This window comes from Spea bombifrons, chromosome 7, assembly GCF_027358695.1.
Source record: "Spea bombifrons isolate aSpeBom1 chromosome 7, aSpeBom1.2.pri, whole genome shotgun sequence".
NCBI classification, from domain to species: domain Eukaryota; kingdom Metazoa; phylum Chordata; class Amphibia; order Anura; family Pelobatidae; genus Spea; species Spea bombifrons.
Window position 1 is genome coordinate 21,348,386 of NC_071093.1, and position 25,670 is coordinate 21,374,055.

The window sequence follows — 25,670 nt, forward strand, 5'->3', positions numbered from 1 at the left end:
AGCCGCGCCCACCCCCTTCTGCGCTCACTGCACCGGAAGCACACAGAAGAAGAAGAGCCAAGAGGAAGAATGAAGAGGAGGAGGAAAATGAGCTGTAGCGGGAAAAGTGACAGTGCCAGCGGAAAGGTAGGAAAACATTCAGTGAGAGTGGATTAGTAAGTGTGTGAGAGTGATGGGTGTTATGCTGTAGTTTATGCTGAATGTTTGTGAATGAATGTTTGTGAGTCAGTATGTCTGTGTGTGATAGGATGGCATAGGGAGGCTATAATCACAGCCAGTACATGCTGGGACCTGGGCATGATAGGAGTGTGATTGCTGTTAGCAATTATATAAATGATATATATATATATATATATATCATACATCATATGTATCTTATATTCAAGGTCGTCTTCTAATCAGACCTCAAACAGAGATCTGATTACAAGACTAAGATTGCGCAGAACCTCCACCGGCTGTCCCCACTACACACCAAGTAATCTGAAGCACGGGGGAGAAGTCTATGGAAGCACTGGTAAGTCGAGGGAGGATAAGAGTGGCATATAGGGGGGTATAAGGGCTTTCTAGAGGCAGAGTGGCATCTAGGGAGTTAAAAAGAATATCAGGGAGGCAGAGTGGCATATAGGGGTTAAAAAGAATATCAGGGAGGCAGAGTGGCATATAGGGGGTTAGAAAGAATATCAGGGAGGCAAAGTGGCATATAGGGGTTAAAAGGAATATCAGGGAGGCAGAGTGGCATATAGGGGGTTAAAAGGAATATCAGGGATACAGAGTGGCATATAGGGGTATATAAAGCATTTCGGGGGGCAGAGTGGCATATATGGGGGTTAAAAGGCATATCTGGGAGGCAGAGTAGCATAATGTTAGGGACCAGGGACCAGACGGACATGAAACGTAAAATGCAATCACCTTTATTGTAATAACAATAGTGAACAAAGCCAAATCGTGATCCAAGAGCATATACCAAAAGACAAGCCGGGCTCAGGAATACGGAGATCAGCGAAGTCAGGATCAAGCCAGGAATCAGGAGCCAGGAGGGACGTCAGAGAAAGCCAGGTCATGCACAGGAATTCAGGAACACAGAGATAGCACTTGCAGGCGGAAACAACACAAGGGCAAGCAGGAAGTGACGTTTAGCTGCTTAAATAGCCAGAAGGGGCTGGCTGTGGGCTGGTCAATGGGCTGAGTCACAGGAGTGTAGCCACTGCAATCCAACCAGGCTGTATTAGCTTTCAGCAATGCAGAAGAAAAGTAACTAGACCAAGGGGAGGGCTGGCAGCCTAAGGCCTAGGGGGCAAGTCTAGTCAAGTGGCCCATTGCGCCACCAAAGCGGCTGCGAGCGACATTGATAGCAGTCACTCCACTGGCGCCTAATGAAATTAAAGCGGCCGGCGTGCACGCACCGCGCAGCCCGATAGCCGTGCCTCAGCTCCTTATCCCACCCCTTTTAAGACGTGGGACGAAGAGCTGAGGAATGGCCATTGGGTCTGACTGCTGCATAATGCAGGGGCGTACCTAGAGTATTTGGCACCTGTGGCAGATCCTCTATGTGGCACCTCCCCACACACACACTTTAAAACTGCATAGTTTCTATGGTTAGGCAAACATTGACAGGGGTACAGCAAAGTTGTTATCATTATATACTGAGGCACACATTGACAGTGGTACAGCATAACTGTTATCATTATATACTTAGGGATTACGCTGTACCACCGTCAATGTGTGCCTATACTTTGAGCCAGACACTGACAATACTGCAGTACAACCCCTATCACTATATACTAAGCCAAACATTGATGTGGTGTAGGCCTAACACTTCAGTGACTGGCTTAGTATATAGTAGGGATGCACCGAAATGAAAATTCTTGACCGAAACTGGAAATTCAGCATTTACTTGGCCAAATCCGAAAAAAAAAAAAAAAAGTTTAAAATACTTTATTAAAAGTAACACACCAAAATTAGACAAAAAAAAATCAACAATATATATATATATATATATATATATATATACATATAATTAACAGCAATCACAATCCTATCATGCTCATGTTCTAGCATGTACTGGCTGACTTTGCATGATAGGCGTGTGCTTGCTGTTTGCAACCATATATATCTATTAATACTGTTATTGAATTCTTGGACGAAAAAAAAATCACACTCCTATCATGCCTAGGCAGCCTCCCTATGCCATGCTATCCCCCCACACTTCCATGCAATCTGAAACCCTCATTCACAAACATTTATCATAAACTACAGCATAACACCCATCACTCTCACACACTTACTAATATTTTCCTACCTTTCCTCTGGCACTGTCACTTTTCCTCCTCCTCTTCATTCTTCCTCTTCTTCTTCCTCTTCTGTGTCCTGTCCTTCCGGTGCGCGGAAGACGGTGGGCGTGGCTTCAGTGTTGCGCGCATCGTTTTTGGAGGCGTGCAGGCACCCCTCAGTGAGCGGCACTCCAGGTGGACCGCCCCCCACCAGGGGGCCAGCGGCCAGTCCCAGTGGCAGCCGCTTAGTTTTTAACTTTGCGGCTGCCATGAATGTTCGCACGGCCAGCCCGCCCCTGACTAGACCATAATATATATAGAGGGTATAAGGCATATCTGGGGGGGCAGAGTGGCATATAGGGGCTAAAGGGAAATCCGGGGGGGGCAGATGTGCATAACTGGGGGACAGGTTTCCAAATAAAAGGAAATAAAAAAAAACAAAACATTTTTCTCAATCATAGTTTTTATTATATAAGAAAAAATAGTTTACATGTTAATTAATATTTACTAGTAAAACTTTTTTCTTATAGGGTAGTCTTATATTCAGGCTCTTTTTTCCCTAAATTAATATTGTTGTTGGGTTTTTGCGTCCAATTTTGGTGTGTTTACCACACTTTTATTAAAAGTAAGTAACACACCAAAACTGTTGATTCCATTTACGTATTTAAATGTTTCTGTCATTTACCCACTGTCACATACTTTTATTAAAAGTAACACACCAAAATTGGACAGGAAATGTCAATAACAATATTTATATATATACCATATTTTCCGGCGTATAAGACGACTTTTTAACCCATGAAAATCTTCTCAAAAGTCGGGGGTCATCTTATACGCCGGGTCATGAAACTTACCGAGCCGAACTGGAGAATCACAATTCCCCACAAAGCCCCTAAAACTGTAGCGTATCTCTAGGGGAGGGGCGAGCGGAGAAGCCGCCTCCCCTGGGCCGGTCTTCAGGGCCGCGCCGAGGTAGGTGCAAGATCGTGATCTCCCCAACTAGCCCTGATCAGCGGGCGCCCGATGAGCAGGGCTGGTTGGGGAGATCACGACCTCCCTCTAACTAGCCCAACATTAGGGAGCTCGAGGTCTGGCACTTCAGACCTCGGCTTCCGTGCTCCCTAATCACTATGCGCCGGCTATTGATGCTGAGCGCGGGAATGCCGTCATATCCCGGTGCTCAGCATCAATTGCCAGCGCGTAGTGATGAGAAAGCAGTAAAGCACAGTCTGAAATGACAGACCTCATGCTCCCACAACTGGATGGAAGATAGAAAGGTAAGAGATGGGTAGAAAGGGGTGTAAGTGCAGTATGTGTATATATGTGTGTGTAAGGTCAGTGTATGTGTATGGTCAGGTGTGTGTAAGAGCAGTGTAGGTATGTGTGTGTTTGTAAGCTGGTGTGTATATATATATATATATATATATATATATATATATATATATATATATATATATATATATTGTGACAGTGTGAACCCCAGGGAGATGATTAGCATGGCATCTGAGTACAGCTGCTATGCAGATTATACATATGGGTCCCTGGGGTGGAGCAATTGGAGAGCAGGGTGGGCCAATGCTCCATTTCCCCATTTTGTGGAAACTCCATGCCGGGTTTTCCATGAGGCAAGAAGTCCACAGGATCCGGTCCGGGATTTCTATTAGGCTGACATCAGGCACAGGTGCTGGACATTAAAAACCCCTGGAGCCTGATACTCAGGGAGACTGTTGGGGGAAGAGGAAGTTCCCTGTGCTCCCAGGGCAAGGAGAGGCCCTGAAGAAGACCATCCCTGAGCCAAGTGAGGCAATACCTGCCGGGACATTTTGTGTGCTGTCTGGGGGAGGTTTTCCAGAGCCTGGTGTAGCTGGGTCTGGCTGGGAGGTTGAGATAGTGGGTGATTAGGCTGGTCAGTGTGGACCAGCATAGTTCAGTTAGACAGGGCTCCAATTGGGAGCTAGGTTTTCGTTTTATGATTTGGTTTTGGGGTTTGAGCGATTAAAATAAAGTGCTATTTTGTTCAAAGCTGCTGTTCCTGCCTCTGATTGCCCTAGAGGACTGTGCTTAGGACCCCTAAAACGTGACATGTGTGGCCCTCATGCTACAGGGTTTGTCACATATGGTGGAGAATGCGGGCAAAGCACTGCTATGGTCTGTGGGCAGAAAGCAGGAACCAAGTGAACAACTGAGTGGATGCTGGTGACGAGCGCTACACCGGATCCAGGAACCCCAAGTGTTGTGCGGCCTGAAGCTACCAAGCTGCAGTGGATGTGCCAGAAGTGATTACAGCTTAACCAGGAGGATTGAGTGGAAACTCTGCAAAGACTGTTGCATGGTATGTGCCCTTGTGTATTGTCAAATACATATGCTTATGGAGGATGGCCTTGATGATCCGGATGTGAAGTTTCTATTTGCTGGATAAAAGTATTGCATAGCTGTGAAACCTGCAAAAGAAAAGCATTTTGTCGCTATGACCTGCTGGTAATTACTTGATTGCATGCTGCAGAGGGAGCGATTAAAGACTCTGGGATTTGTGTATTGCACTGACTGTTGGTCTAATGCAAGATGGGAAAAGGACAGCAAAGCAGAAATAAAATGTCCTTTCCATGTTTCACTCGCCAGACAACCTGCACTGGCTGTGTGGAACCACTGAAACTGGCACAAGAGGCAGATATAAAGTGTGCAGGGTCCTGTGTTGAGGCTCAAGAGTTAAAGGAGGAAATTGAATCCTTAAAGTGGCTGCACCAGGGTGAAGTCTCTGATTTGAACTTGCAGCTGAAAGAAGTAACCGATAAACTAGATGCTATCAAACAGAGAGACTATGAAATTAAGAGACTGACAGAGTTGAATGTTTGCTATGAAAAACTGAGTCGTGGTGACTGTAACAATGTGGCATGGACTACCAAGCTCAGGAGAGTGGAAGCTATGCCAAGAGGTGAGCTGAATCTCTATGTGATTGAGCAGTCAGAGTATGTTGGGAAACAGATCTGCAAGAACAAAAAGCTGACTGAGGAGTGTATGCTAAAAGTACATGAATTAATAGAGGTTAAAAAACAAGCAGCACAATTACAGGCGGAATTGCACCTAACTATTGGCCAGCTTGAGAGAGAGAATCTCACTTTGCAAAATGAAGTGGCTGCTTCTAGAGAAAAGCATTGTGTTGACCTGTCAGCAAAACTTCAAGAGATGCAACAGTTGCAGGAACAAAAGCTGGTGGTTGAAAAACGTCTTGCAGAGGTGTCCCAGAAAGGTAAAGAGGACGCGGAGCGTGTATTTAGGCTCCTTTCTGAGAACAGCAGTGTGAATTTAACACTTGCAGTTGAGCGTCTAGAAAAAGTAAAGCTGCAGGAGACTATAAAACAACTACAAGATGAAATCCAAGTCTTGTTCAAAGCCAGTAAAGAGAGTGCTGAACTTCATAAGGCTAATTCAACACTAAAAGACATGTATTCCCAAGTAAAGGCTGAACTAGAATATTGCAAGGATCAGCTACAGGCCAGAGAAGGCCAGCTAAAGCAAATGGAGGCAGTTATGCTTCTAAAAGAGGAGGAGTTAGCATTGGCTATTCACAACAGAGATCAAGCTTTAAGGGAAAGAGATACGGTCCAATGTAAGCTGGAAGCAATACTGACTAACACAGAGCGGGACAAGCAAACTTTATTGAGGCAGGTTGCTGATATCCAGGCCGAGAGAGACAAAATGGCAGAGAGTCTGGAGAACGCCAAGACTTCGAATGAAAAGCTTCAACATGTTGGGCTTGAACTGGATAAAGACAATAAATTCCTCAGGTATCAACTGGAAATATCAACCTTAGAGCTGAGAGAGGTGAAAGCAACCCTTGAGGAACAAAGGGTTACTGCAGTAGAAAAACATGGACTACTACAACTCCAGTTAGATGAACTGGGTATACAGCTAGCTGAAGAAAGGGAGGCCAAGCTAGCTCTACAGAAACAGATTAAGGTCCAAGAGGAAATGGACACCGTATCTGAAACGTCACAAATTGCACAAGCAGCAAGTGAGCAGATACAGTACAAAATAAGCTGCCTGGAGGAAAAGAAGAATGGCATGGGAAATAACCTTTATGGCCTAAGTGATGGAGGGACTATGCATGGTGCTGGAAGTACTGACCAACTAGTAGAGCAACATGGCAGTAAGCTGCTCCAGGGAGCAGGTGGTCCCAGGTCCGGTAGAAACCCTACTTCAAAGGTGGAACCTTCTACAGGTGACAGTAAGGTACACAGTTTACATGCATCTAGGGTAAATGACCATAAACATGGGCTTCGCATCAAATGGAGTGATGGTGAACAAGCTACAGGGAAACAGCTTGAAGATGGTGTGCACTTGGCTGTATCGCGTAGACCACGCAGGGTAAAACTTTTGGATGAGCAAGCTACAATGGTGTTCATTTGTACAGAGAAGAGACATGGCTGTGCAGTGTGTTTCCTATTCACTGATGGTTGCAGAAACCCAGAAGGGCAGATGGATACAAGGAGAAAGTATCCACTACCGGGCCACATTTATGGTGTGTGGAAAGGAAAGCCCCCTGATGCCAACCTAAGAGGGACGTCATCAGCAGAGCTGCTTAGTCCCATGGTCGCTCAGCCCCATGGTTCTGAGCTGGTGGGGAGGATATGTGACAGTGTGAACCCCAGGGAGATGATTAGCATGGCATCTGAGTACAGCTGCTATGCAGATTATACATATGGGTCCCTGGGGTGGAGCAATTGGAGAGCAGGGTGGGCCAATGCTCCATTTCCCCATTTTGTGGAAACTCCATGCCGGGTTTTCCATGAGGCAAGAAGTCCACAGGATCCGGTCCGGGATTTCTATTAGGCTGACATCAGGCACAGGTGCTGGACATTAAAAACCCCTGGAGCCTGATACTCAGGGAGACTGTTGGGGGAAGAGGAAGTTCCCTGTGCTCCCAGGGCAAGGAGAGGCCCTGAAGAAGACCATCCCTGAGCCAAGTGAGGCAATACCTGCCGGGACATTTTGTGTGCTGTCTGGGGGAGGTTTTCCAGAGCCTGGTGTAGCTGGGTCTGGCTGGGAGGTTGAGATAGTGGGTGATTAGGCTGGTCAGTGTGGACCAGCATAGTTCAGTTAGACAGGGCTCCAATTGGGAGCTAGGTTTTCGTTTTATGATTTGGTTTTGGGGTTTGAGCGATTAAAATAAAGTGCTATTTTGTTCAAAGCTGCTGTTCCTGCCTCTGATTGCCCTAGAGGACTGTGCTTAGGACCCCTAAAACGTGACATGTGTGGCCCTCATGCTACAGGGTTTGTCACAATATATATATATATGTATGTAAAGGCAGGGGTGTCTGGTGAGGGCAGTGTATAAATGTGTATGTATGGAAAGGCGTATGTTAGCATGTGTAGATATATATATATATATAAAGCACTTTCAAAAGATGGTCAGCACTCCAGGTCTTTAAATTAACAATATCTCTTTATTCAAAGTCAAGTCGACGTTTCAGTCATTGCTGACTTTCCTCAGGACATAGGGGACAGAGGGGTAGTCTTATACGACGAGTATAGCCCAAACTCTATATTTTTACTGGAAAAGTTGGGGGTCGTCTTATACGCCCAGTCGTCTTATACGCCGGAAAATAAGGTATATATATTGCTAATAGCAATCCAATACATTTTCGGTCCAGAGTTTTCATTTCGGTGCATCCCTACTATACTAAGCCAGACACTGAAGTGGTAGGCCTACAACAAATCAATGTTTGCCTCAGTATATAACAATAACAGTTATGCTGTACCCCTGTCAATGTTTGCCTCAGTATATAATAACAGTTACGCTGTACCCCCGTCAATCTCTGCCTCAGTATATAATATCAGTTATGCTGTACCCCTGTCAATGTTTGCCTAACGATAGAAGCTATACAGTTTTAAAGTGTCTGTGGTTGGGGGGGGCACATACAGGACCCGCCCCAGGTGCCAAATACTCTAGGTACGCCCCTGCCCTTATCCGAATGGTACAATCTACTTCGGAAAGCGGATTTACTGCAGAATAATTTTTATGCCTATATTAGCATGTATGTATGCTACTGTGCTATATATATATATATATATGTGCTATATACATATTTATATATATATATACATACTATATACACAGACACTAAATGGACAAAAGTATTGGGACTTTTAACCATTATACCAACAGGGTGTCACGACCTCCCTTACACTGGCACTCACCGCGGAAGTTATTCCACCTGGAATACTACAACCAAAGGAGGAGCCCCTAGCAGCAGCACCCCAGGATTTAGATGATCCCAACAGCAAGGAGGCCAGATAAGGTAGGTATAGGTAGTAGGGACGGAGTTGGCAGTACAAGGTGAAAGGCTAAGCAAAGACTGGATAGCCAAATCAGGACACAGACACAGGAACAATACAAGCCGTGGACGAGATCCAGAGAGGGTAGTCAGGTAAGCCGTGGTCGAGATCCAGAGAGGGCAGTCAGGTAAGCCGTGGTCGAGATCCAGAGAGGGTAGTCAGGTAAGCCGTGGTCGAGATCCAGAGAGGGTAGTCAGGCAAGCCGTGGTTGAGATCCAGAGAGGGTAGTCAGGCAAGCCGTGGTCGAGATCCAGAGAGGGTAGTCAGGCAAGCCGTGGTCGAGATCCAGAGAGGGTAGTCAGACAATCAAGGTTCAGCAATAGGATCAGCAAGGCAACAGTACAAAATCGGCAGGCAAAGACAGGTCAGGCAAGCAAAGGGTCAAAAAATAACTGGAAGTAACTAGAAACACAACTGAGCGCAAAGACCAGAACAGGGTAACTGGCTAGAGCACTTCCTGACTTTTAAATCTGGCGCCAGAACCTAACCCCGCCCCCAGATGACGTCACCGCTGAAGCTCCAGCCGGCCGTCCAAACCACGTCTCCAGTTGCGTGGCAACGAAACGCTCCTGCCGCGAGGAAGGGACCGAGTTCGGGTAAGTCTCTGACTCCGGGGGTCTCCACTGCTGCAGGCAGGCGGCTGCAGCGTGGTAGAATGACCCTCGGAGGAAGCCCTATACGACCCGGAGCTCGGTGGATCACAGGCATCAGCTTGCCTGTGTCTGCCGGGATCCGAGTCTGTGACACTCGACTCCGGAGCCCGGCGTTCACATGCATCAGCTTGCCTGTGTCTGCCGGGATCCGAGTCAGTGACACGCGATCCCGGAGCCCGGCGTTCACAGGCATCGGCTTGCCTGTGTCTGCCGGGATCCGAGACAGTGAGCCGCGACCCTGAAGCCCGGCGTTCACAGGCATCAGCCTGCCTGTGTCTGCCGGGACCTGAGGATGCCGCCCGGGATCCCGGAGTTTGCTGGCCGGGACCCAGGACTGTGACACAGGGACTTTTATGACATTCTAAATATATAGACAATATGTATGTAGATGTATGTAGATCCCCCCCCCACCTTGCAGTTAATAGTTCCACTCTTTTTTTTTTTCCACAAGATTTTGAAGTGCTTCTGTTGAAATGTTTTGATGGGGTTGAAGTCAGGGCTCTGTGATGTGAGTCTTGCATGCAGCTACAAGGCCATAAAAAAACCCATTCAAGTTTTTGTGTTGATATGAACAGTGGAAGTTTGGAACAATCTTCTGCTTTGTAGCAGAGTTGCTGCTGTTCATAAATGCTTCCACTTTCCAATAATACCACTTACAGTTGACTGATTTATTGCAAAGGTGGCATCCTAGCACACTATTTTTTTTTTTGTAAATGCAGACTACATGGCACTTTTTCTCACTTTTATCTGAAAACACGAGCTAATGAAAAAAAAAAAATGCTAAATAGATTCTACTATTTGTCCTGAGCTTAGAACTACCCATTGTTTTTATGGGGTTTTTTTTGCAAGTTATAGGGCAATAAGTACAAGTAGTGTTTTGCGAAAAAAAAAAATCCCAAATCTGGTCATTCTGTCCCCATGCGCTTTTTGGAACATCTTTGAAGCCGGCCAATGCAATTTACCCCAATCCAACCATATATTTTGAAAACTAGACACCCCAGGGTAATTTTGAATGCTGTTATTTTAACCCTTTCCATGCACGAGATTCTACCACCAGCTTTTGTGGTAGTAATTTTCTTCACATAAATTGTACTTAAGGTATGAACTTTATTATTATTATTTATTCTTTTATATAGCGTCATCAAATTTCATAGCACTGTATGCAGACAGGATATATCAAGCAGTATGTAACATAACAAATTGACTAACAGAATTGACTAACAGAGACAACAGGTGAGGAGGGCCCTGCTCAAACGAGCTTACAAAAAGCTTCTAGTACATGTCACTGCCAAACAACACTCCAATATGTGTTCAGCAACATCTCCTGAGTACAATAATACCCTCTATGCATGGGTTTGTTGGGTTGTTTGGGAGGTAAAACACCACATTTGGGAAGTGCATATTTTTTTTCCCGTTTTGGTCAGTCTGTGCCTATGCCCTATTTGGGACATCTTTGAAACCAGGTGTCCGCATCCATACAGTGTATGGCAGACGTTGACACCTGGGGGAGAGGCCACACTGGGCCCCTGATGTCAGTCTTGTTGTTGTTGACTGCCTCAACATAGAGGAATTATAGCAACACCGTTTAAGCGAAGAAAACAATCTAAAAGCCTCATGCAGGCTGCTTAAATAAGTTATTACTAATTATCACTTACAGGTGAGCCTAAAGGGAACACACCTAGCAGAGTGCTGGGTCCTACATGTCTCCCTTCCAAGACCTTTCCCTTTGAAATTTCACTTTCTAGGTGTCTGACAGGATCTAAACTTCTGTCCTTATCTATCTATCTATATAAAAGTGTTAAGCCGTATCAGTCCAGTAGACACGATGTAAAAAAAACAGAGTATTGCAGAGTATGTGGTGATACCTTTTTTATTACACTAACATAATATTTAAAAGACAAGCTTTCTAGAGTTATCCTCTCTTCATCAGGTCTGAAGCAATACTGGTCAACATGATTGTCACAGATCTGGCTAGTCCGACCGACTACCTCCGCTGTCTTATGCTCCCTTAGCCCGACACACACACACTTTCCCCAGTCTTCCAGTCACTAGCCGAGACTCGGTGTAGGGCATAACATTAAGAACGCTTTATTGTACACAGACACAGGTATATATATCCACATAGTCACATCAACACACAGAATGAAAAGTCTGAGTAACATAACCGCCCCCTTTAGCTGGGGGATTCAGGTCTCCCAGGAACAATAGGGGAGATAACGGGATTAGCCTCAAACAGACCCCCACCTCTGACATAGGGCACCCTGTGGCGATAATCCTGTCTGTTTCACAGAGAGCATAGTGGGGCAGGAGGCTATTCTAGCTGCCCAGCAGTTCCAAAAGTAAAACCTGTATGTCCTGGTACTGGGCCTGGCGATGTGGGCAGCAGAGGGCAGCTTCTGGGTCGGGGCAATACGAAAAAGGGGTATAACATAGAAACTGGGTTCCAGGCGAATGGGTGGTTGGGCTGTATAATATCCACAGGGGTGTGTCTGAAGGGAGAAGTCCGTCAAAATGATAGAGGTTACAACTTACAACAAGTGATGGTATTAGAGAAGGGGAGAGTGGGGGTTGAGTGGGGTGTCATAAATAATAAGCCTGGAGGTGAAAAATGCAGAGAGGTAGAGAGATAACCAAAGGACAGAACAAATAAACCTAGGGAAACCAATAAACACATTAGCACATTAGAGACAATAACAGCAATTAGACACACATTGGACATTAAGATGAATGCCATATAAAGTTCTGGTAGTGTGTCAGGAAATCCACATTAAGTACCTCTTTTATGGTGTTGAAATATGTTATTTTCAACTCAAATGTTTTCCTTTCCTGAGAGTCTTTGAAATTCCCTTTGAGTACTTTAATTTTCAGGTTTGGGATGGAGTGATTATTCTGCGTGAAATTAAGTCCTACTGGGGTGCAATATTTGTCTTCCTCATGGTTTTTGATGGAGCTTCTGTGTAGGTTCATTCTGAGGTGCATCAAGGATTCTTACTCATGTACATCTGCAAGCGTGGTGTACATGATACATTGTTCAGCATGTGACAAAGGGTGCCACATTGGAGAAACTCTCTGATGAAGAGGTGTCACTGCATATTCTGCAATACTCACTCTCTAAATCATCCTGCAGAGAAGCAAAATCAAGGTTAGACCTACCGCCGGGGCTTCTATGGTGGAGCACCGGAAGGTCATGTGATACTCAGCCATAGAAGTCCCCGCGGAAGTGCTGGCAGCAGCAGAGGAGTTCTGCATCACACAGGGTTAAAAAGCATATATGGGGGCAGAGTGGCTTATTAGGGAGGCAGAGTGGCATATAGGGGGTATAAGGCATTTCTGGGGGGCAGAGTGGCATATAAGGCATATCTGGGGGGCAGAGTGGCATATAAGGCATATCTGGGGGGCAGATGTGCATAACTGGGGGCAGAGTGGCAAATAAAAGGAACTAAAAACAATCAGTTTTTTTAAATATGAAAAAAGTTTACATGTGAATATTTACTAGTAAAAGTTTTTTTTCCTATAGGGTAGTCTTATATTCAGGCATTTTCTATTTTCCTAAATCTATATTCAAATTTTGGGGGGTTGTCTTATAATCAGGGTCATCTTATAATGGAGCAAATACGGTAATTTTGTCATCAGCAAACACTGGTACTCCATTTAATACCTTGGTTCAGTTTGACAATTTTCCATTTATAGCCACTTGTTGCATCATATCATTTAATTGATTTCAAATCCAAGTACATACATTTGCCCTTAAGCCTATTTCGGACAATTTGTTCAGTAACCTTTTGTATGGAACCGTATCAAATGCCTTAGCAAAGTCCAAATAGACCACATCAACAGAATGCTGTTTGGTTGGTTTGGAAAAGCCATTCTGATTTCTACGAATTATATTCTGATTCAAGATGTATTCTAGATTGTATGCCTTTAGCAGCCCTTCAAATAATTTCCCTACTACGGATGTCAACCTCACTGCCCTGTAATTGCTCGGCTGACATTTCCTTCCCTATTTAAATATGGGCAACATATCTACTTTACACCAGTGTATTTGCACTATACCTAAACTGAAAGAATTCATGAAGATAGTGGTCTGGTCTGAATTATGCCGGCCCAGGAGCCATGTCAACCTTAACATTGTTTAATTAACTTTTTCCTGTACCAGCCAATAACATGTTTGGTGCAAAGGTTTTGTAAAGTCAGCAGCGGCTCAGCCATCTGTTCTTCCTTGGTGTAAACAGAAGAAAAGTACATTGTATTTCAGGTATGAATTTACACCTCTTGGTATTTGTCATTTCCAAACACCCCAATTTGTGTTTAGTAACATCTTCTGAGTACAGTGATACTACCCATGCATATATTGGCCAATTCAATATATAGCATGGACAGTGTTAAAATACCAAAATTTTATATACCATTCGGTATCTACTTTACAAAAATATATGTTTTGTCGGAGTACATTGAATTCAAAGATGTTCCAAATAGGACATATGGGTAGGATGACCAATTGCCAAAATTCCAAATTGAAGAATGCACACCCGCTGACCCTCTTTCCATAAAAAAAAAAAACTTTTCAAAATCTGAAAGCTTAGTTTTAGTGGGGTATAATTCAACCTCTGGTCACATATTAAATCTCACTAAATCTAGCACAACCTCTTTGTTGGCTCCTCTACCATTTGCTTAAAACACAATCTCTGTACAGAATTTAGGATTTTGCCACCATATACTGACACACTAACACAGTACAGTAACAGGCACGCACACACTCCATACACACACACCTCATGCTAACAACACACACACACTTTAACATGCACCACTGTGCATGTAAACACACATATATACAATTTGACTAAATATTCTCCTCATACCTCTCCTTTCCATTTATTAGATATACATAAAGCAAATATTCAAGTTGCATTGTAAACTTTTAGAATGCAAGCGCAGGCAAATTCAGTGAAGTCAGGTAAGCAAAATCAACCCTTAACGCGATCGACCATTTAACTTTGTAGCAAACTGCTCTCAGGATGTCTCAGCATATTAGTGTTCTCACTAATTTGGAAGTTTGGCAGATGAGTTGCAGTTACAACTCACCGACTAAGCTATGCGTTACGAAAGGCAAAATTAACATGTACTTTAAGAACAGCTTGGTTGGCTCTTTATAATGCATGGCTAATGGGAATAATTTTCTTGAAAGTCACCTCACTGACTGGACTGCACATCAACAGCTCAACCTTTTTGCCAGTGTTGGTATTTTATAGTGAATAGAAGTTCGGTGAGTTGAAAACATGATTTTCCAGCAAACGGATTCCATTATCAAACATCTCATTGATGTGTTTGTGTAAGGAATGCCATATCTGCATGAAATCAAAACATCCAGATTGGCAAGAAATTTACAGGAATCAAATGAAATATAATTTTTCTTTAGCGCTATACTACATTGAAGTACTCACTCAAGAAAAGTTTTTTCCATTGGGAACTTTCCTTGCACCATTTCAATGATCTGAATTTATTTTAGATAAATGATAGCAGATGTTTCTGTTACAGGTCAAAACAAACCATAACTAAACCCTGTGACCAACATCCATTATCTAGGACACCAAAAATTAAAGGCTTAGTTCACAAGTGTTACACAACCTTTTCTCTAAACAAAGCCCCAACGTTAAACAGACTGGTACCTTGTTAATCATGCAAGAATCCAATTCTTCTTTTGTGACACTGCTGTGGCCTCGCTCTTTTTTCTGAAAAATATTTAATATTCACATTGTAAGCGCTGTATGAGATAAGAAAACTTTGTGTCATATTGGAATGCTTTCATCTAGTACACATACTATCGTATTTCATCTTCACCTTGGTTCCATAACTGCCATATGATTTTAATATTAAGTAGATTTCAACATTGAACAAAAAAAAACTAAGCCAATATAACAGCTTCTTGATCCAAGGAGATGTCTGACTGCCATTCTGGCAGGAACTATTTTCCCTAGTTTGTTGCAAAATTGGAAAAAGCCACAAACTGGGTTTTAGTTTTGCCTTCTTTTGGATCAACAGTAATTAACAGATATGGGAAACGCTGAACTTGATGGACAGATGTCTTTTTTCAGCCTATATAACTATGTAACTATGTTACTATATCTGCACTGTCGGCAGAACAAATTAAAATCCTTACTTTAAACTTAAAGTAACTAAAGGTAATGTACAGATTAAAAAATTTTAATTGAGAAATTTAATTACTATGGATATGGCTAAAGCACAGATATATAATGAAGAATTATGGGATAATATCACATTTTTTTTTTTTTTTTAGGACATATAGATAAAATAGAATTATGTCCCTCTATTTTATGATTTGATGTCACTTATACTAAGCTATAAATTTACTAAGGATAATAATGGATTTATAAATTAAAACACTCACAGACCAATTAAAGAGATAATTATACAGACAAAAAAATATTTTTATTTAACATTTATTAGCGTGAAACTCAATATTATTGATATAGTTAAAACATGTATATATAATGAATTAATATGGTGTAGTATTAAAGTTGTATTTTTTTTCATTTTTTTTAATTATTTTTTCCCTCCATGTTTAAAGAAGCCCCAATATCAACTCATAAGTGTAAGAATGCACTCTCAAATTTTTAAGTGGACGGGGATTTCCACATCAATAGTGGCTCTTTGGGAATTTGTAAGAGCCATGTTAGAATATTTATATCTTATGTTTTGTTGTTGAGTAATTGGTGTGTGTATATGTTGGCTTTGAAATATCTTAGGTGGCTTTGAAGTATCTTAGAGAATGGTCAGATATAAGACATTAAATATTAGGGGATTAAATTCCCCCTTTAAAAGATCAGTATTTGTCGATTTATTAAAAAAGGAAAATATAGATATTAGTTTCATACAAGAAACACATTGGAGGAAAAACAAGATAGAAATATGAAATTTCTGGGATATTCTAAAATGTTCACCTCCTCATTAGAAGGAATTTAAAAAAGGGTAATTTTGATTTCATATGTTTTAGACTTTGATTTAAAATATGTTTATGAAGATCCAGAAGCTAGGATTATTACCGTATTGGCTCGGATATAGGCCGCCCCCGTATATAGGCCGCACCCCAAAAGTTTGGTGCTTTTTTAAAGAAAAAGTTTTTTTCTTTAAAAAAGCACCAAAAGACATGCTGCCACTCTTCCCCCCCCCGAGATATGCTGCCACTCTGTCCCCCCCCTAGAGATACGCTGCCACTCTGTCCCCCCCCCTCGAGATACGCTGCCACTCTGTCCCTCCCCCGAGATACGCTGCCACTCTGTCCCCCCCCGAGATATGCTGCCACTCTGTCCCCCACCCCCCCCGAGATATGCTGCCACTCTGTCCTCCCCCCCAACTTACCAGAGTAGACTCCCGGGTGTCTTACGGGGCCGGAGGGGGACATCTATGCACATCGTGTATACAACTCCCGGCGCCGGCACTCAGCGGAAGTACCGGCACCGGAAGTTGTATACGCGTATTGCGTAGGTGTCTTCCGCCGGCCCTGCAAGACACCCGGGAGTCTGCCCTGGTAAGTCGGGGGGGTTAAAATGCATCGTGTGGACGTTCACCGGCAACGGCGCATCGCCGCTGCACGTCCGTGCGATGCGCTTAGACAGCCTCCCGTGCCGGTACTCCCCCCCGTGGGAAGTGCCGGCAGGGGAGGCTGTCTGAGCGTATCAGACAGTAGGATGCAGGTCCCCTGCACCGCTGCGGGGGATCTGTATCCTAACCCCGCTGCCTGCCCGGCGCCCGGGACTGCATGTCCCGGGCGTCGGGCGCCAAACCCCGAATATAGGCCGCACCCCCACTTTAAAGTCTTAAAGTGGGGGGAAAAAGTGCGGCCTATATTCGGGCCAATACGGTATATTGGTTTGTGAAGTAAACCATTTAGTTTATACTTTAGTAAACATATATGCCACCAATAAAAACTCAGTTGGATTGTTGAAGAAAATCTGGAATAAAATAGAAAAGGTACAACAGGACTCACTGATGATTGCTGGGGACTTTAATATGATCATAGAAATAGAAGTAGATAAAAGGATTCCGAAAGACAATAAATATTCACCAGAATTGGTTAAACAAGCTAAAAATCTTCAAAATATATTAAAAGCAAATAAATTATTTGACGTGTGGAGGGTTCATAACCCTGAGGTTTCTGATTACACATATTATTCAAGAATATATACCGTATTTGCTCAATTATAAGACGAGGTTTTTTTCAGAGCAAATGCTCTGAAAAATGCCCCTCGTCTTCTAATCGGGGTCGTCTTATAATCAGACCTCAAATAGAGGTCTGACTATGAGACTAAGATCCAGATCCCCCGCACCGCTGCAGGGGACCTGGATCCTTCTGTCTCCCCCCCATTTAACACTCCCCCCCCACCCCACACACACTTACCGGTGCTTCCAACGTGCCGGTGCAGGGAACTCTGATCTCTGACAGCCGGGGAAGGTCTGCGCCATGGACGCAGACAACCCCCGCTCCACACGCCACTCTGCCTCCTGAAATGCCTTATACCTCCCTATATGCCACTCTGCCCCATAATATGCCTTTTAACCCCCTAAATGCCAGAGTGGCATATAGGGGTATAAGGCATTTCTGGAGGCAGAGTGGCACATAGGGGGTTAAAAGGCATATCATGGGCCACAGTGCCATATTGGAGTGGCAAGCCTGGGGGCAGATGTGCTTAACTGGGGGGCAGGTTGGAAAATACAAGGAAATAAAAACAAAAAAATATTTTTCTCAATCATAGCTTTTATAAAAAAATGTAATAGTTTACATGAATTAACATTTACCGGTGAAACTTTTTTCCTATAGGGTCGTCTTATATTCAGGCTTTTTCTTTTTTTTTCAAAAAACGCATTCCAAGAACCCCCTATGGACGTCCTGTACATCCAGCCCTTCTTGGATGTGTCCCTGCCGCTGCACGGGAGATCAGGCTGTCCTTTGACAGCCTGGACACCCCCCTGACAGCAGAAGTCGGCATTGCTGGCTTCCGGCTGTCTGATCTGATGTAACGGCTTCCGGCTTCCAGCCGGAAAGCTGTTACATTTCAAACTGCCCGATCGCGCATTCCCTTCCGCGTTGCATCACTGCTGACGTAACCCGGAAGTTCACCGATGAGGTACAGACGCTGCGATCTCTATGCACGTCTGTGAGGACCTGCATAGAGATCACAGTGTGATCGGTGCAGGGGGATGGCGGGGAGGGGAGTGAGAAACCATGTCTCTAACCCCCCTCCCGTCCTGAAACAGAGAAGGAGAAAAAAAAACCATTAATTTAAAAAATAATAATAAAAAATCATTAAAATAATATAAATAATAATGTGAGCTAAGTGTGTCATCATCAAGTGCGTCATTGTGACATCACTGGCATGTTCAGGAGGTCCCTAAGAGGACCTCTAACCATTTTTTCAAAAAATATATATATAAAAAATAAAAAATGAAATAAAAAATAAAAAAATATATTAAAAAAGATAATCATAAAAAAAATTACAAATCTTACATCCCATTGCCCTAGCATAACATCTACCCAGTATAACCCTCCTGCCCCCGTTCACAACCCCCAAACCCGTAAAAAAAAAATTAAGTGTTTTTTTCAAATTTTCGCTAGTTTTGAAAAAATTTCTCATTCTAAATTTTCAGCTAATCATCCAACTATGGTATCAAAAGAAAGTTCTATCTCTCCTTGAAAAAACAATATATAGTTTACATGGGTATACTATTCACAGGGAAAGAGAATAATCGCTGAACCGACATAGCGCAAAAATGGCAAAATTGCTCCGGGACTTGAGGTACCAAAAACCCCTGGGATTGAAGGGGTTAAACTAAAAGATCTATAAGATTTTTAAATAGCTTACATCACATCTGCAACCTAGATTGACCTCAGCAGAAGCAAACACTATGGAAGTGGCAGTTACGTTGACAGAACGTTACGATGCACTTAAACTTTCTAAACCAGATAACTGCCCAGCCCAGACTGGCTTACACAAAGATATTACACCACGTTGTTTCCACCCTGGGCGCCAAATTATTACTCTCTATCAATGCTCGGTTTGAATTTTCAGGTCAGGACACTAGCCGAGCTAACTGGATGGATTAATATACTTAAGACGTAGTCGTTACACGAAGCCGAGGTCAGGGATAAGCAAAGACAGAATAGTCGAATAGCAAGCCGAGTCAACAGGAGACAGACAGGAACGCCAATACAAGCCAAGGTCAGAACCAAAAGTCATATGAGTTTATTCATACACAGCCAAATGCACAAGGCACTATGACAGGCACTGATCCAGCATAAGAACCAGGTTTAAATAGTCATTGAGATTGAATTTTCCGCACGGGATCGAAATGGAGGCTTGGAACACATAGGTGTCGTGTCATGTCCCTTTAAGAGGCTGTACGGGCCATGGAAGAAATGCGATTCCGTGCAGCCGATATTGGCCACATGGTGGTGCACGCATGCCTGTAAGTGCCAGAGACCATGCAGTCGGCGTCGGTGGATCCTGGCGGCAGCTGCTGGTGTCAGAAGGACGGCGGTTCGGGCGGGCGGAAGTTAAGTACTCCGTTGTTACACATTAAAAGAGGAAAATCTTTTAGGAATGAATTTCCATGGTAAGTGGAGCTCCATGCGGTCATCCAGGATCTTTAAGAACAGAGGACAGGATGACAGGACCTGCAGCTCAGAAATTCTCCAACCCGATGAAAATTGCAAACAAAAGTACCACCTACAATGTAAGAAAAAAAATGGGTTGATTCTAGAGGCTTAAGTGGAAGTGGGCTAAGGCATTGTCTGACCGAATCAATATTTCTCTTTTGTAAATCAATCTCTGCCAGGTTTTCAGGTCTTCAAAACAGCCAAAGTTCCAAATAATTGATATGGAGCCAGGTCGTGCCAGTTTGCATCTCTAGAGATTATAGTCCAGTAAGAATTCCTCAAAGACAGACCTCTGGAGACATGATGAAACTCCAGCCACCACCAAAGAAAACTTGCATAAAAGGGGAGGAAAATTCTTCAGGAGAGGGAGGTTGTGGAGCCATCACACGTTCTCATCAGGAATGTTCGTAGAGGATGAAGTCTGACCAGGGCCCAAGGAACTGCTATCTTGGATGATAGCATCCTAGTACCACCATAATCAGAATGAGCGTGTATGAGGGACATAGTAACATATTAACATGGTAATTTAGGTTGGACAAAAAAAATAAATAAATAAAAAAACAGCTAGGTACATAAAATGTAACCCTTCTACCTATATATTCTAATAATTCTGCCACTTAGGGGGAAAAGATCCTTCTTGACTGCAAAAGGAAATGAGATTTCTTGGAGCAAAAAGCTCTAAAATATTAACGTATTAGTCTATCATTTACAGCCCTGTATGTTCAGCTTTTCTAAAAAAAATAAAATAAAATAAAAAAAAAAAAATTAAAATACCCACACAATTTTTTAATGCATTCACTCTATCTGATAAAACCACCTCTCTTGTCAGTTAATTCCATACCTTTATTGCCCTTACTATAAAGAATCCCTTCCTTTGTTGTGTATAAAATATTCACTCTCACAGTCTCAGGGGCACGCAGCCGGAAGCCCGCAGACAGGGGCACACGGTGAGCCCTCAGAATCAGAATGCTGCTAGCAGGAGAACAAGGCCAGGAGCAGGCAGGTAAACTGCAATGCAAAGGGCCAAAATGGTGGAATAAGCAGGTATTAAAGCGGGAGGGCTGCACCATGGTAAGCAGATGCAGCTGGTCAGGTCATTAGCATTTAGATTGTTCTTATGGGCTAGAGGCTGCAACGGACACGACAGTGAACAAATACAGGCTGGCAGGGTGGAATCCTGACAAATACGATCATTACACAAGACTCAGATTGCCTTTGATCTCTACTTTTATCGTGATGTGCTAAAAAGGGCAGGTGCATACCATAAGGTAAAAATGGCAACCAGACTACTACACTACATCTACATCAGATTTCTTGTTTGTCTATTAAACTTTTGGCACCGTGTCATGTTGGTTCTTATCTTTCCCAGTGAATGCCAAGTAATTGTAAAGAAAAAGCATCTGGATTTTCTCCTTTTCTTATGCAATCCTCCAGCCTGAGATAGAAGAAAGTGTCAGGAATTAAGTGTATATCATTGACGTAATAACCACATGAATACAAGAGTCTAATTAGGTAGCAACATACAGATACTGTTTCAAACAGCATAGATCATAAGAATTACCAATGTTTTCAGTTAGCTTTAAAAGTTACGTTTTAACCAGCCCATTCCATTTAGTGATATCACCTCTGAAACAACACTCCAAACAAGTGTTGCAGATAGGGCAAAACATTACGCTTTCATGTGCATCAAAAGAATATTCAAAATTGTAACATACCGTATTTGCTCGATTATAAGACGACCCTGATTATAAGACGACCCCCCAAAATCTGAACATTAACTTATGAAAAAAAGAAAAAGCCTGAATATAAGACGACCCTGTAGGAAAAAAGTTTTACCAGTAAATGTTAGTTCATGTAAACTATGTGAACAATTGTTTGTTAATAAAAGCTATGATTAAGAAAAATATTTAGTTTTTATTTCCTTTTTTTTTCAACCTGCCCCCCCAGTTATGCACATCTGCCCCCAGGCTTGCCACTCTGCCCCAGAAATGCATTATACCCCATATCTGCCACTGTGCCCCATGATATGCCTTTTGACCCCCTATGTGCCACTCTGCCTCCAGAAATGCCTTATACCCCTATATGCCATTCTGGCATTTAGGGGGTTAAAAGGCATATTATGGGGCAGAGTGGCATATAGGAAGGTAAAAGGCATTTCCGGAGGCAGAGTGGCATTAAAGGGGTTAAAAGGCATTTCACAGAGCACTCTGCCTCCAGAAATGCCTTACACCCCCCATTTAACACTCCCTCTCCCTCCTCCAAACTTACCGGTGCTTATGATTTGGGGGGGGTGCATAACACAGGAGGATCCAGGTCCCCTGCATCTGAGCCCCCGGTGCTTAGTCCGGGCAGCATGTAGAGCTCCACGCGAATCGCGTAGAGCTCTACACGCTGCCCGGACTAAGCACCGGGGACTCAGAAGCACCGGTAAGTTGGAGGGGGCGGGGCATAACACAGGAGGATGCAAGTCCCCTGCATCCTCCTGTGTTATGCTCCCCCTCCAATTTACCGGTGCTTCTGAGTCCCCAGTGCTTAGTCCGGGCAGCGTGATTAGTCCGCAGTGTATCGCGTAGAGCTCTACACGCAGCCCGGACTAAGTACCGGGGACTCAGAAGCACCAGTAAGTTGGGTCGGGGGTTAACACAGGAGGATCCAGGTCCCCTGCATCTGGGTCCCCAGTGCTTAGTCCGGGAATTGTGTAGAGCATCGCTGCGGGGGATCTGGATCTTAGTCTCATAATCAGACCTATTTGAGGTCTGATTATAAGACGACCCTGATTATAAGACGAGGGGTATTTTTCAGAGCATTTGCTCTGGAAAAAAACCTCGTTTTATAATCCAGCAAATACGGTACTTTACAAGTATTTTAAGGCAGATATAAAATGTTCTCACTTTTGTTTCATTGTTCACTAATTTTTCTATTTGCTTCTCCTTTTTTGACACTTGTTCCTCTCTTTGACTATTCTCTGTTAGAGTACCTCAGAGCTCAGTGGTGGGGCTTCATGTTTTTCATGTCCTGGTGTGTATGGGTGTCAGTGTGGCAGAGCCTGTCCTGGTGTGTGTTTGGTCATTCGTTTCATGGCATTTTACTTACTGTAGGAATAAACTGAACAATTAATTTTTTACTTATCAAGGGATAAACCACAGTTTGGAATTTGTAGACCACTTCAGAGGACAAAACTTTCTATGCCCAGAAATCAGTTAGTGGGAAGGTACTGAGATATTTACTCTATTTCAATCTGCATATTTTATTACAAAGGATTAGTGGCACTAACTAAATCAGGCATCCCATGTAAGATGACTTTCTTTTAGTGTACTGATTTACTCCCAATCCCTTTACATAAGAATCTATACTATACTATCTTCCTAACACTGATGCCATTTTTTTCCAGTACACATGGATGCAGAGGAGTTTGTCTATTATATTTATTTCCATAAAAAGGCCCACCATAATCCTTAGAACCAGGCCCAGGATGCTCTTAATCTGGCCCTGGTGTGATGTGTCTGTGTCAAGAGGTCAAAACCTGTTGCCCACATAACACACCGATTTCCTGCTATACAGTGTTGGCCAAGTTACAGCTATTTAGCCTCACTGATTGTCATAAATCTATTCACCCTCTCCCCGGCTCCAGCGTCGGCAGAATGCAGCGTCGGGTTTTCTCTCCCCTCTGCTCGCCGACACAGACACGAGCAGAGGCTTCGTGTAGGCACGTCCCGTCCACTGCCGGCAGAGGCCAGCAGGAAGGAGGACGCGCTCTCAGGTTGCTATGGAGACGCGTCTCCTTCCTGCTGCCGACACTGACAACGAAGGAATCACGTATGCGTTGTCTCTCAGTATGATGTCACTTTGGCACCAAATTCAAATAATAAAAGCCCCTTTCACCCAGTAGTTAGTGCTCAAGTATAAGCTGATTGTTGCCTCTATACCTAAGCGTTCCTGTTTCTATCTACCCGTGTACCAGACCTCCTTTTGTGAATTTTGACTAGTGTACCTTGCAGCCTGCCCCTACCATTTGCGTGTGACCTTTGATATTTGGATTCTCCTTTTGTACCTCGCTCGGACTTTGTGTGTGTGAGTTGCCATTTGCTATAAGGAACCACCAGCTTTTTAGCTCACAAGTCAGCCGTGATAGTATACTTGAGCCACTACCATGGTTCCTGCAGGGCTTCAAAACACCCTTTATGACATGAATCATAAAATGGAGAGATCAGCCCAGATGATGATGGATATGCAGGCGCAGTACGGCAGTTTGCGCAATGAAGTATCGGATTTGAGAGATCAAGCAGCTTCCCTGTCTACGCCTGCTGCTCCCCCTGCTCCTGTCGTATCTGGACAAGAACTGTATCCTTCATTTGAACCACAAGTTCCGCTACCTGCTAAGCTCTCTGGGGACCGTAAGACATTCCGCAGGTTTGTCACGAACTGTGAACTTATGTTTTCAATAAAACCCCGTACTTACAGCACTGACACTGTGAAGATCCGTTCTATGATCCTTCTGCTGGAAGGTGAACCTGCTTATTGGGTTCACAGATTGTTGGAGAATGATGATCCCATTATTAACTCCTACTCCTCCTTTGTTGCGGCTCTTTCTTCATTATATGATGATCCTCATCGTCACTCCTCTGCGTGTTCTGCTATAAGAACTCTAATCCAAGGCCGTCGTCCGGTAGAGGAGTACATTACTGAATTCAGGTGCCTGGCCACTGATACCAAGTGGAACAAATATGCTCTTACAGACCAATTCCGTCTAGAACTCTCAGACGCTATCAGGGATGAACTAGCACGGTGTCAAATTCCGGAGTCTCTAGAATCCCTCATGTCTCTGGCATTATCCATCGACAGGAGACTTAGAGAACGTAAAGCTGAAAGACAACGTCCCTGGACGCCTAGTTGGAGAGTGCCACCAACTCTCTCTAATGAACAGCCCCCTATCCATCCACCGACACCGGCAGCTGAGCCTATGCAAATCCTTGCTGTCCTTACAGGAGAAGAACCCTCGCAGGAATAATAATTTGTGTTTGTACTGTGGAGGAGATTCCCATCTTCTGCCGTCCTGCCTGATATGGCTTAATCAACCCAGGGGTGAGTTTCAACATATACGCTATTGTGTCTCCTCTACTGTGTTCGAGACACCTACTCATTTGTCTATTACTCTATGTCTACAGTGGGGAACTCATCTCTATATTCAAGCCATCATTGACTCCGGGGCCAGCAGTAACATTATGGACAAGACATACCTCACCAAGTATAACATCTCCACTTGTTCCAAAAAACATATAGTATTTATTCAGACCATTGATGGCTCCCCTGTGTCATCGGGACCCGTCGAGTCAGAGACAATTCCTCTGTCCTGTTCAATAGCAGAAAGTCATACTGAGAAAGTTTCCTTTTATGGCATCCACTCTCCATTGTTTCCTGTCATCCTGGGACTCCCGTGGTTGAAGAAACACGATCCAGCCATTCAATGGTCCATAGGACGTATCACTTTCTCATCTATGTTCTGCACTTCACATTTCCTGGGCACAGCTCATTCCATGTTTAACACTCCTATCTCAGGATTACCACCCCACTACACAGAATTTAAAGAGGTTTTTGATGAGAGACGTGTTGATTCCCTCCCGCCGCACCGGCCATATGATTGTCCAATAGACCTCTTACCTAGATCCAAGATACCTTACGGCCGGATATATCTTCTTTCAGACACCGAACTCAAGGTCTTGTAAGAATATCTCGATG

General features: G+C 43.6%; 1 protein-coding gene and 1 long non-coding RNA gene across 3 annotated transcripts in view; one reads left to right on the forward strand and one right to left on the reverse strand.

The window, feature by feature from the left end:
• The window catches only part of ABAT (4-aminobutyrate aminotransferase), a 335,639-nt gene that overhangs the window by 107,291 nt on the left and 202,678 nt on the right, over window positions 1-25,670 (reverse strand). For both annotated transcript variants that reach the window (XM_053472272.1, XM_053472273.1), the window contains exon 9: window positions 14,929-14,991. In XM_053472272.1, coding sequence (XP_053328247.1) covers window positions 14,929-14,991 — 63 coding nt within the window. The remainder of the gene's footprint in view (window positions 1-14,928; window positions 14,992-25,670) is intronic.
• Window positions 4,292-4,444, forward strand: LOC128502447 (uncharacterized). The gene is made up of 2 exons (XR_008355114.1): window positions 4,292-4,354; window positions 4,396-4,444. It is a non-coding gene; the product is annotated as an uncharacterized LOC128502447 (long non-coding RNA).